Genomic DNA, 13,235 nt, shown 5'->3' on the forward strand with positions numbered 1-13,235 from the left:
CAGAGGAAACGGAGTGTAAAGATTTGATTCGATTATCCAGCCAAACAGTCCAAATCTTTGAAGCCACTTTTCTCAGTTTCAGTGTTGGCATCGTTACTGTGTTTTGGCTTTGTATGTAATATGGTGTAATTATTTGATACCATCACGGTACCTTGGTACTGCTACAGTACTTTTTTTGTAATGGTTTTTTTGGTGGCATCTAACTGCATGCTTACACATAGAACAGCACCACCTGTTGTTCTCAGAGTAGTACTGCAGTATTTATCATCCTCTGGTGGAGACCGTACCACCACAAACAAACCTTCATGTCATGATTAATGAAGTGGCTGTTAAAGCCCTTCTAGAACATCCCTCAGTCAGAAGAGCCTGTCACCATCTGTCTACCCCCCCCCCACACACACGCACAATCTAACAGCTGTTGTTTACATTCTAAACGCCCATTTTACATTCTGTTATACAATGAACAATTACACAGACTCCAGGTTGAGTTGTTGGATCGAATTGGTCAACTTATTTAATTGCTATAAAACTGCAAGCTAATCTTAAGAGGTTCATCTTGAGGGCTTCAAGTAACTTTATCGAAATGATTCCCTTTTCCACAGGTTACTATGGTGATGGACTGAATGCTATCATCGTCTTTGCTGTTTGCTTTATGCCTGAGAGCAATCAACCAAATTACAGATACATCATGGATAATCTTTTCAAGTAAGTTCTGCGTTGTTCTGTTGTTTTCAAACTGAGCTGGTCCATCCTTCCTTTGCTATGCATCACCAGACACTATGATTAAAGTAGTCCTGCATAGCCAGGCTTTTGACTATTTTTTTTTTATTACTCTAGCAAAGAATCACCCACTTAGACAGGAAGGAGTCAACTGAGTGAAATATAAAGAATCCAACCAAATCTTCTTTTCTATTATGTGTTGTTTAGGGATGAATAAATTAATAAAATTACAAGAATAAACTGACATGAAACTCAATTAAAGCCCATTCTAATAGTACTGCAGAAAACAAAATCTTGGGAAAATGTACTGTATGTAGACTACTTTGAAAATGACATCACCTGATGCCTTAAAGGGTTTTTATCCTTTTCCAGGTATGTCATAGGAACTCTAGAGCTGCTTGTAGCTGAGAACTATATGATTGTATATCTGAACGGAGCCACCTCACGCCGGAAGATGCCCAGTGTAGGCTGGCTCAGGAAGTGCTATCAGCAAATAGATCGGAGGTAAGACTTGCAGATGCCAGAGGAAAATAGCATTTAAATTACATTTCAGAGCACTACTTTCTGGAAAAACCCTAGATTCACGGTTTACTCAACATCATTCCAAACCCATAATTTCTGATAAGAATAAGTAAATGATAACAGAATTTTTATTATGGGTAAATTATCCCTTTTATTTATTTTGGGTGAAGAAGCCCTTGAAACTGTTGAGACTGAAACCCAAACCCAAAAATCCAAAATGCATGAATAATTTTTTCCCCCTAGTATGTGTATGTGGGTCAAAAATGACAATTTGATGCATATTCGTTATAAAACTTCTTGTTTTGTTGATCTGTGTAATAATAATGTATTCAACATTGTTCTGTGTCTCAGGTTAAGGAAGAATTTAAAGTCTTTGATAATTGTGCACCCATCCTGGTTTATCCGCACCCTCCTGGCCATCACCAAACCTTTTATAAGGTCAGTTTATGACTAGTTACTTGTATGTTTCATTATCTGCTGATCTCTTCAAATGAATGCTGCCTTATTAAGTTGATAAAACCTCTTCCACTTACAGCTCAAAATTTAGCCAGAAAATCAAGTATGTGTACAGCTTAACAGACCTGGCTGAACTTGTCCCGATGGAGTATGTTTCCATACCAGAGTGCATTAAACAGTAAGTGTTCCTTCAATATGCTCCATAATCTTTGCTCTGCCTGTGAGAGAACAGCTAACTTTCTCTAAAGGAAATAATTTGTTTCTTATTGTACTTAAATGTCACTGAAACAACAGTGTCTCAAGTAGTTACACTAAATCATTTTCTTCTATACTAAAGTTTTCTTTTTCCACTTCAGATGCGCTCCTCTTAGCAGTGTTTAATCTTTATAATTGTTTACTGATAAAGTCCTATCTGCACACAAGTGCTTCCTGCTGTTGGCTGTGATATCTTCAGAAACTGCCCTAACCCCTTCTCCCTGCCTTTCATCTAAGGTTTGACGAAGAAAAAAATAGGAAAAAACATAAAAGGTATCTGTATTTTCTCTCCAGAGATTCCTGACAAATCTGTGTAGATGTGATCTGCATTGCACACAACTAACAATTAATCGTTTGGCTTTTAATAAAAATGACTGAATTCAGTGTGCACTTATACTTGTTCATTGGACCAAAAATGGCTTTTTGAGCTTCTTCTCCATGCTCAGTAACTTCTGTGTGCCATCTTACTGTAATCACTTGTTGCAAATGCAGCTCATATTTGGAGTTGCACTTTTAAAGGTGCACTCAGTAGTATTTCTATTTCTGTTGCGCTGGCTTTCTGCGTTCAATCTATGGCATAGCCTCTTCTAAGTGGCTCTCTCTCTTCCGAACTGCCGCATTCCACTGCACTTATCCCTCTCCACAGCTGATTAGCCCGACTGGGAGCCGGGCGTGTGTAGTCACAGCCCGGCCCCGCCCTCCTCCTTGTCACAAAGACGTACTGGCACAGGGAAAAAAACAAAGTATACCCTAGTCTGTAGCACCGTAGATGCAGCATTATGCAAAAACAAGTTCTCAGTTACCAATGCCGTTGAAGAAATCCACTATTTGCAGTCAGCCATGACTGATTTATTCCACAAGTTGGACTTAAAAGGCTTTTGTCAATTATCTTACAGTTCATACAAAATCATTTAGTTTAAACATTGGCCCCTAACATTTACTTGGTTTACTCATTTAAACTATGACTTGTGGGTCTAAATACAAATATTATTTACATAAGGCACAATCTACAATCGTATTTTTTATCAAATCGCACAATGATGACAATTACACCTTTTTTGTTATAGCATAGTTTCCTGTTGAGCTTCTTTGAAACGACGTCTGTTGTGAAAAGCGCTATACAAATAAAAATTACTTGACAAGTGAAAGCATCCGATAGCAGGGGAGATATCAGAATATAGCGAGTGATATTCAGCTGATCATTTGATCTAAACATGGCAGCGTAGAATGTGCGCGCAGCACCATATCTACAATAAAGGCCTCTGCATACTTCATACAAAATGTAATTACGAACGGGTTTGATGTCATGTAGAACAAAATCTGGCCAAAATTAAGGTGTTTTGGAGTTTGTTTTGGTGGTTTTAACAACTCGCCAGGGTGAACTTTCAGGAAAAAAATTTATTGGCTGCTACACACCTACTTATTGCCATTGGTCCATGTCATCGGTAGGTGTGACCTAGAGCTCCACCTACTTTGAGACCGACAACTAATTCATTCAGTCAGTTAAGCTCAGTCTACATGAACACACTAGCGTGCAGTTATTAGTGATAACTTATTAGTGAGCTGTTGCAATCTTAACCAATTCTGTGCAATCGTTCACGTAGAGGTATTTTCCAAGAACATGTCATGCATTTTTTTTAAGTCTTCAAAAGGCACACCTGGAGCCACAAGTTCGAATCCAGGGCATGCTGAGTGACTCCAGTCAGGCTTCCTAAGCAACCAAATGGCCCGGTTGCTAGGGTGGGTAGAGTCACTTTGGGTTAACCTCCTCGTGGTCGCTATAATGTGGTTCTCGCTCTCGGTGGGGCGCGTTATGAGCATGCGTTTCTTGAGCATCCTCATATTTAAATGTACCTCTTAATGCCTCCCACTGCAGCGTGGCGGGTGTCAGAATGTTTGCAAACAGTATGTCGTTGCTAAGCTGTTTTGAACTTCTTTTTGGCTCTGAGCGAAGAATCACTTCGCCGTTAGTGTGCCGAGGCCTTAAAACAGCTTTTTCTATAAGGCTGAGTTTGGAATGGCATACTACCCCATACTACTCCTGCCTTATTTGTCTATGACCGGAAAAGTACGAGAAGTATGGTGGTATGCCATTCCGAAGTCGGCATAAGACTGATATGACCTGAGTCTTCATCTCATGTGAATGTAAATAATTTCAAATATATATATATATATATATATATTTACAATACTAATTAATTTCTCTCTTTTTAAAAGGTTAGCAATTAGCAATAAAATCACTGAATGCACCTTTAAATTTGCGTTGAGCACGTTTCGTCATGCCAAATTTCCACCAGCAGACGTTTTGACTCACTCTGAAGTTCCATCATTGAAATCAACTTTCATTACAAAATCCAAAGAGGCAACTGAAAATCAGTGTCATAGAATAAACAAAATTTACTGAATCTAAATCTGAATTCTTGCACTGACATTGAACTGATATGTTTTTGGACAAATGTACTAACTTGCTTGTGTTTAAAATGAACATCACAGATTTAGATTCTGATGTTCTGTCCTCTCAGTACTGCTGCTCTTAGTATGGTATGTATGACCATGGCAATAAATTAAAACTTTATGATGAAGGATTTGAGACTTAAGTCACGGGTGGTTCACATCTGTTTTGACCGTCTTCCATGTAGCACACGATTTGTATAAAATGCATGGTTGGCCAGTGCACATTCCCACTGCTTGCTGCATGTCCCACCACTGACCACCCCTGTATATGACCTCGTTCTTTGTGTGAACCTGTGACAGGAGCCGTCACTAGGGATGAGACTAATTTAGCTGTTTTAAATCCTGAAGTGTTAGTATTGAAAGCTGTTGAAGAATCTCCTAAATTATTTTTTGAGTGGTAGCTTCAATCTTTAGAATTATATGCAATTTACCTCTTTTTATGTTAAAGGAATGGGCTTACCCAAAAAATTAAAATTCTGTCATAATTTATGCACTCACTCTCATTTCATTCCAAACCCAAATTCCTTTCTTTCTTATGCGGAACACAAAAGGAGATGCTTTAATGAATTTTCTGGATAAGGCTGTCGATTTCACACATTAAAGAGACTTAATTAAAGAAAAAGTGATTTGCTCACCCCCATATATCCCAGGTGTGTATGACTTTCTTTCTTCACCAGAACACATTTAAAAAAAAAATAGAAAAATATCTTGCCTCAGTAGGTCCTTAAAATGTAAGTGGATGGTGATTCGAAATTTGAAGCTCCAAAAATCACAGACAGTCAGCATAAACGTCATCGATATGACTCCAGCTGTTAAATTATTGTCTGCTAAAGTGATACGTCACAGTTGGTGCGAAAAAATATCACTATTTAAGTACTTTTTAACTCTAAATCATTGTTTCCTGTAAGCTTCGCGAGAGGGTGGAGTTCAAGTGGTCTCCTGTGTGACGAATTCACGTTGCCATGATACAGAGGTAATCTCACATTCTCTACTTGGTTGAGACATCCAGGATGAGCACACAAACACACCATCGTGAGTAAAGAAACAGATACATACAGTTCTAAACCAAAATCAAGTAAGCTATTGTACAGCGTTCCTCCTTCTCACTTGTAAACAGCACTGCTCTTCCAGCTGTGACGCACATGCGTCAGTTCTCATGTGTTTCAAATGCATGTGCGATTTTGTTGCACAAGTATACCGCTCCTGACCGGAAGCATGATTTGGAGTTTACAAAAGTACTTATATATTTATCTTTTTCGCACCTAAAGCAATCGTGTTGCTTTATACGACATTCATTTAACAGCTGGAGTCGTATGGATGATGTTTATGCTGACTGTTTGTGATTTTTGGAGCTTCAAAAATCAGATCACCATCCAATTGCATTTTAAGGACCTACTGAGCTAAGATATTTTTCCTGTTTTCTTCAAATGTGTTCTGGTGAAGAAAGAAAGTCATATACACCTGGGATATCATGAGGGTAGAGCAAATAATGAGATCATTTTAATTTTGGGGTGAAATATCCCTTTAATTCAGTTCAATTAATTATATTTTAAAATGTGTTCAAAATGTATTGCAATGAATCATGTTCCACTAACTGTAAGTGAATTTTGTAATAAGGATTTTTACTACCAACTGAACAATTCAAGCTTGAAGTGCCATCTCCATGTTTTGCGAGTCTCAGTCAGTAAGGGGCAGTAAGCGCAACTCCAGCTGTACAGGTAATGCACAGGCAACAAACCGACAGCTGTTCAAAGACAGCTGGACAGAGCAGAGTGCAGAGGTCTCAAGACAGGTTTTTTTTAAGTTTCAGACTTGAAGAGTGTAACTTGACATATGGCGTGTTCGACTTGAACTGCATCTCAATTTACAGATTTGCCGTTTGCAGTCGGGGGAGGAGTTGAAAAAATAGCAGCCAAGCCAGACATTTTGCTCTTCCCATCGTTTGCTGAACCTACACCAGTCACAGTAGATCACGCGATGTTTGCTTTCTTTATTGCAGATGAAGTAGAATTCAGATAGACAGATGTTTGAATTTGATATAAAATAACCAGAAACATTGTTCATTTGAAAAGGTTGAAAAGGTTCACTTGAACAGTGCCTGTTTGTATAAGAAGAAAGTCCAATAAAACCCTGTATTATTTTAATATCAATAAAGGAGTCAGTCATTTTGAATTTATGAATAAACACAATATTACTATGACCCATAATATAGAATGATATTAACATGATGAGTTGAGAGTTTTCGCTGAACTGAAGGTGTCAGAATAAACACTATGGTAATGGCATACTACTATTATTTCTGGCATAAACAGACATAGCAGAAGTAGTAAGAGTAGTATGTGAAGTATGCATTTGCGCATACTTCGCAGCCCATGAAACACGTAACCGTGGTCTCGTTGTGAGTCTGGCCAATCGTGAATGAGCTGTGCCGTCATTCAGAGCTTGGGCAGCTCCTCTTGAGCAACTGCAGCGTTTGCATCAGCGGCTGCTCTTGAATCGCTCTCGCGGTACTTTGATGGCATACGTAACATTGACGTGGCGGTGGCGCCAGTTCAAGTCGGACAAAATTTCTAACCGACATGCACTGCTTCAAGTCCAGCGTCGATCGGTCTGCGCAGTGCTGCATGAAGTCGAACACACCTATTGCATCCTAAAAATAATGTTAATTATATATATAATTATTAAGATTATTATTTATTGAATTATAGATCAATTCTATTATAAATCGAATGTTTATTTGAAGACCTTTCCAGGAAATATTGAATTATATGATTAACTTGATTAAAATTTTAATCGATTGACAGCCCAAACTGCAAACAATCTTTTAGCGCTAAAACAGCACAAGTTCTCTGAGCACTATCCATCACCATTGAGTCGTAAAGACGGGACGATATATTAATAAAATAAAAATAAAATTGTGTTCCATATAAAGTCATAACGGTTTGGAATGCGGGTGAGAACATTTTAAGAGAATTTTCAATTTTGGATGAATTATTTCTTTAATGAATTTTTAGCAAGCAATGTGGGTTCAAGATTTTTAGACAGTCAAATTCAAGTAAAAAGTGACTAAATTTGTGTATCAGTTTTCAGAGGGATTGGTTTTGGTAAGCCAGTTTGTACAAAGAACTTTGCAGAATCAAAGGTTCCACATTCATCTATTTAAATACTCGTCTTGCTTGTTGAGTTTGTAAAATAATGTTTCAACCTCAATCAAAAAGATGTCTTTATGATCAACTAACCTTTTCAGTGTAAAGTCATGAGACCACTTTGTCATCCATTCGGGATTTTGTTAAAGCATTGATTCATTTTAAAACAATGTTGCTTTATTTAAAGTGCTAAAGTTCTTCTCAAATCAGTTGAAATTCGGCTGATGTCAGCCAGTCTCTGTGTAGTTTTTGGCATGGTTTTGAGATTGAGCCCTGTACATTATTATTATAAATGTTGTTTTCCCCCTAGGACTGACCAGGACATGCATGGAAAAGTGGAGATTGCCACAGCTGCGGTGCCAGAGTGAGCTGGAGAAAGATTTTAAGAGAGAAGCAGGAAGAAAAGAATGTGTCTGATTTTAACTGGAGAACGCAAGATGTCAGAAAAGTGCCTTTAAGGCCGTCACTGCCTGTTACGTTATGGAACCGTGTTTTTTTTTTTTTTTCTGTTGCATTTGTGTGCCAAAGGCCTGTCACGTGGCATCTGATTTCTCTTCATCATGTTTTTTATTAACCTTTTATGTATCATTTCAATAAGTAGATACTGTCAACGTTGTTCTAGTTCCTATTGCCTTGCTCGTTGTTAAGGCACTCCGTTTTTGAACTAGTTGCTGCATGTTCTACATTTACACTTAAATATCTATATTTATATTCAAAAGGTGATAAAGGAGAAAGATTAATATATTTTTATGATTGAAATGTTGTTTTTAGGGCCTCAGTCTTGCCTTCTTTGTCATCTGCTCTCTGAATGTCTCATATACCAGATACTATTTACGGCTGAATGTGTTGTACGATTCAAGCTTCAGAAAAACGTATCGATGAGAAAAGACAGAACGACTGAGGAAACTATTGCACCAGTAACAGTTGTCCAGTTAATATTCATTAAATGGTTTGGGAGGGTGGGGTTCTTGCAAGTAAACTTCCACACAAAAATCACATTGTCATTGTGTCTGAAACAACGGAATGCACTACAGACACTGTTCAGTATTGTATTGTCATTTCCTTTAACGGAAACAGGACATGATGAAGCCCTTTTATTGTGTGGGGCATCTGCACTCAGAATATTTACTCTTTCATAGATAAATAGGAAATTGAGTGTATTCACTTTAGGCTTAGTGGTCCTTAATTTTCCACCTATTTACTCTTCCTCATGTTGTTTTAAGCTTATATAACTTACTTTCTTCTGTGGAACACTAAAGTAGTTGTTTGGCAGAATGTTTGCCTCAGTCACCCTTCAGTTTCATTATATGTCAGTCCTTAACATTCTGCTGTTTGTTTTTCATGGAAGAAAGAAAGTCATAAATGTTTGGAACAATATGAGGGTGAATAAAAGGTGACAGAATTTTCATTTTTTGGGTGAATTATCCATTTAATGCTCTCATATTTATCTACAGTAGCTATATTGTCTTTGTCTCTTAGATTAGACACCAGTTGAGGTTGCCGTATCGCCACTTTATGATCATGTAATTGGCCTGCAAGATTCAAAAGTTTTCAAGAAGATTCCTTTGAGAAACTCTGCTCAGAAAGTATATTCTCCTAAGGGAAGACATTAATTACAGTTTATCTAGTAATGCAATAATAACACTGTCCCATGCATAGTAAGGGTATGCATTCAAAAGCCAAACATCTTTATATACCTAGAACTATATCATTTAAAAAAGTAAATAAAGGCTACAAAAACAAAAGTCAGTTTGTTCAATGAAATGGGTTGTCTTAGTAACATAAAAAGTTGTTGAAAGGCAATTTTTTATTTTTATTTTGAATAGGCAAATCATAAACAATCAAGACTTTCTATTTAATTTTTTATGAAGCATTTTTAAAGGAATATTATGCGTTCAATACAAGTTAAGCTCAATCGACAGCATTTGTGGCATTACATTGATTACCACAAAAAATAATGTCGACCTGTTAAAAAAAAAAGAAAAAAAAAGAATCAAGTTTAAAGTGAACCAGCATTAAAGAAAAATTATATTATTATTATAAAATCATAAAAAATGACTGCAGCTAAACTATCATAATTTTTCCACTGATCAAACCGACTCTTTTTTTGTAGTCCGTCAGACAGCCAGCAGTAAATCCGCTTCGTTTTTTCATCTTTATGAAGCAACTGCACAAGCCCTTCAACACATTAGTTGGCTATAACATAGTCTTCTGGTATTTTACTTTGGGTTAAGCAAATAATAAAGTAAAATGCCAAATTAGTGACAGAAAATTGGCATGGCCTACAATAATGAACTGAGAGTCGCTGTTCTACTCAGTCTGGCACTCTACATTTTAACAGTAGGCTACATTTTAAATCCTTGCATTATTATTTCCATTACATTTTACAAAACTTTTTACATTAAGGTTATTCTTTAAAATCAAAATTACATTTAAATACAAATAAAATTTTAAATACACATTTTGAAAAATATTTTCACATTGTATGAAATAAACCAGAGTTGTACAAACCTGGATATTTCAATAAAACGACATAGTTTTGATAGTTTAATTAGTTTACAAAATGTAGTGGACAGTTGCAAACTAACAATTTCACTGTGTGCGATGGTATTTTTAACATTATTTGCGGTAGATTATCTAAATACAGGCACATCTGCTCAGCTAATCTTCCCTCAATTTATCCTATGGGATTGAAGCCTCAGGCATTGTGCATTTAGGCCCATGTTTATTTTAAGAATAGACCGGTTAATAGAAAACGTCAAGATCTTTTGTCATTCATGCTATTATGAGATTTAACATTACCTCTCCTTTTTTGGAATCAAAAAAGAATTGAGAAAATGAGTCTAAATCGACTCTTGGAATCGATCAACCAGGAATCAGAATGTAGGTGTCGATAAAAATCGGTTGTACGTCACAGCGTCAATGATGTCTAACAGTGATTGGTTCCTGTTTTGTGATGCAAGTGACCTAACGGACATTATAAGGTTGAATGAGGCGCAAAATGAGATTTGAGGGTTCTCCACAAGGTGAAGATTTTACAGCTAATAATAGCCTCTATTTCAACCTGTTCCACCCACAAAGTTGTTTTACGGCTTCAGAATACCGTAGCCCATGAGTCGTATGAAACAATCACTGTTTTTCAAGTCAACTTTTCTACAGTCAACATTTTCAGTCTGAGGGTAAGTGCAAGTCAACTCTCACTATTATACTTTAAACTTCATCATGGAAATACACATTCCTCAAAGATAAAAGCTATGCGAGTGAAACATTAATGTCAAAATTATGAGCAAGTTTCACATTGTTTGTTACATTTTATATTCTTTTTAGTGCATATGAACATACTTTAGGATGATCCTCACAGACGGACCAGTTTGTTCACTTACAGCCTACACTTAATGCAGTGTGCATCTTAAACAAATATCACAACCAATATAGGCTATTCTGTATACAAATTGGAGACAGAATTGTTTTTTTCTACATGGGGCAGGGGCACCTCATGGGGGCTGCCATTTTAGAATCACATGACCAGCTGAATACTACTCATTTAATCTCAGTGACATCTTGTTATTGGACACTTTCTGTGAATAGTGAATTTCTACAATGATATCTGTAATTGAAAACTATTGATTTTGAATGATGCTGCATCCACACCACTAGATGACAATGTAAGTCCAAGATGACACGAGCAAAAAAGTTTACTGAGTGCACCTTAAATTACTTCTTATTTATAGTAAAAAATAAATGAATAAGGGTGTACAAGGAGAGGCATTGTCCCCCTAGATTTTCTTTGTCAAGGAAAACGTCTTGGTTACTGTTGTAACCTCCGTTCCCTGATGGAGGGAACGAGATGTTGTGTCAATGTAGTGACACTAGGGGTCACTCTTGGGAGCCCCAAACATCTGTAATCTTTGAGAAAAGGCCAATGAGAATTGACGAGTGGAATTTGCATGCCACTCCCCCGGACATACGGGTATAAAAGGAGCTGGCTCACAACCACTCATTCAGGTTTTGTGCTGAGGAGCCGAGACAAGGTCCCGGCCATTTCCACGGATAGTACAGCGTTGTGGCAAGAGGGACACAACGTCTCTTTCCCTCCATCAGGGAACGGAGGTTACAACAGTAACCGAGACATTCCCCTTCTGTCACTCACTCGACGTTTAGTCGATGTAGTGACACTAGGGGTCCCTATAGAAAAACGGAGAAATGGAGAAATGCTCAGAATGTCTAAAGCTCTGCGTGCGATCCAAGTAGATGTGCAAAGCATGCACCGGACACAGTAACGACAGGGCTGGGTCTGCCTCCTCCCAGGGCAGTGCTTGCAGGCTCACCACCTGATCGCTGAAGGGGGTCGTGGGAATCTTGGGCACATAGCCCGGCCAGGGTCTCTCAGGACCACGTGAGAGTCTACCGGACCAAACTCCAGGCAGGTATCGCTGACAGAGAATGCCTGAAGGTCCCCAACCCTCTTGATGGAGGTAAGCGCAATCAGTAGGGCTGTCTTCAAAGAGAGGGCTTTCAGCTCGACTGACTCTAGCGGCTCAAACAGGGCTCTACGATGGCCCAGGAGGACCACGGAGAGATCCCATGAGGGTAAGAGGCATGGCCTAGGAGGATTCAGCCTCCAGGTGCCTCTCAGGAACCTGATGATCAGGTCATGCTTCCCTAAGAACTTACCATCCACTGTGTCATGGTGTGCCGCTATGGCGGCCACATACACCTTCAGGGTGGAGGGGGACAGCTGCCCCTCCGGCCTCTCCTGCAGAAAGGAAAGCACTGACCCGACTGCGCATCTCTGGAGGTCTTCACCTCGGGAAGAACACCAACTCGCAAACAAACGCCACTTCAGGGCATAAAGCTGCCTCATAGAGGGACCCCTGGCCTGAGTGATCGTGTCTGCCACTGCTGGTGGCAGGCCACTTAGGTCTTCCGCGTCCCATCCAAGGGCCAGACGTGGAGGTTCCAGAGGTCTGGGCGCGGGTGCCAGATGGTGCCCCATCCCTGAGAGAGGGGGTCCTTCCTCAGGGTAATCTGCCAGGGAGGGGCTGTCGCGAGGAGCGTGAGATCTGAGAACCAAGTCTGAGTGGGCCAGTATGGTGCCACGAGGGTGACCTGTTCCTCATTCTCCTTGACCTCGCACAGGGTCTGTGCAAGTAGGCTCACTGGGGGGAACGCGTATTTGCGCAGCCCCTGGAACCAGCTGTGTGCCAGTGCGTCTGTCCCGAGGGGGGATCCCGTCAGGGAATACCAGAGCGGGCAGTGGGAGGATTCCCGGGAAGCGAACAGGTCTACCTGTGCTTTGCCGAATCGACTCCAAATCAGCTGGACCACCTGGGGGTGGAGTCTCCACTCTCCACTGAGCGTCACCTGCCGCGACAGCGCGTTCGCTGTGGCATCGAAGCTGCACGGGATATGAGTGGCCCGCAGAGACCTAAGCCACTGCTGACTCCAGAAGAGGAGTTGGTGGGCGAGTTGCGATATGCGACGAGAGCGTAGGCCGCCTTGGCGATTTATATATGCTATATATACTCGCCCTGCACCGAGGTGAAGCGGACGCCGCTGAACCGGGGCGGGCGACTGGCGAACTGAATCGCGTAGCCTAGTCGGATGGTCCTGGCCAGCCATCACGACGGGTTAGAAAGCGCTAACCATGCATCCAAGCTCCAGGCGAGGGGCACTAAGGGG

General features: G+C 39.7%; 1 protein-coding gene across 3 annotated transcripts in view; it reads left to right on the forward strand.

Annotated features, from left to right (window-relative positions):
* LOC127437419 (BCL2/adenovirus E1B 19 kDa protein-interacting protein 2-like) overlaps positions 1–9,298 on the forward strand; it is a 28,658-nt gene extending 19,360 nt beyond the window's left edge. For 2 of the 3 annotated variants that reach the window (XM_051692308.1, XM_051692311.1), the window contains exons 6-11: positions 603–705; positions 1,093–1,224; positions 1,594–1,680; positions 1,778–1,876; positions 2,191–2,226; positions 7,864–9,298. In XM_051692308.1, coding sequence (XP_051548268.1) covers positions 603–705; positions 1,093–1,224; positions 1,594–1,680; positions 1,778–1,876; positions 2,191–2,226; positions 7,864–7,921 — 515 coding nt within the window. In that variant the 3' untranslated portion in view covers positions 7,922–9,298. The remainder of the gene's footprint in view (positions 1–602; positions 706–1,092; positions 1,225–1,593; positions 1,681–1,777; positions 1,877–2,190; positions 2,227–7,863) is intronic. The other variant, XM_051692309.1, reaches the window with a different exon arrangement.
* Positions 9,299–13,235: the final 3,937 nt, after the last annotated feature.

Source organism: Myxocyprinus asiaticus, chromosome 48 (assembly GCF_019703515.2).
Source record: "Myxocyprinus asiaticus isolate MX2 ecotype Aquarium Trade chromosome 48, UBuf_Myxa_2, whole genome shotgun sequence".
NCBI classification, from domain to species: domain Eukaryota; kingdom Metazoa; phylum Chordata; class Actinopteri; order Cypriniformes; family Catostomidae; genus Myxocyprinus; species Myxocyprinus asiaticus.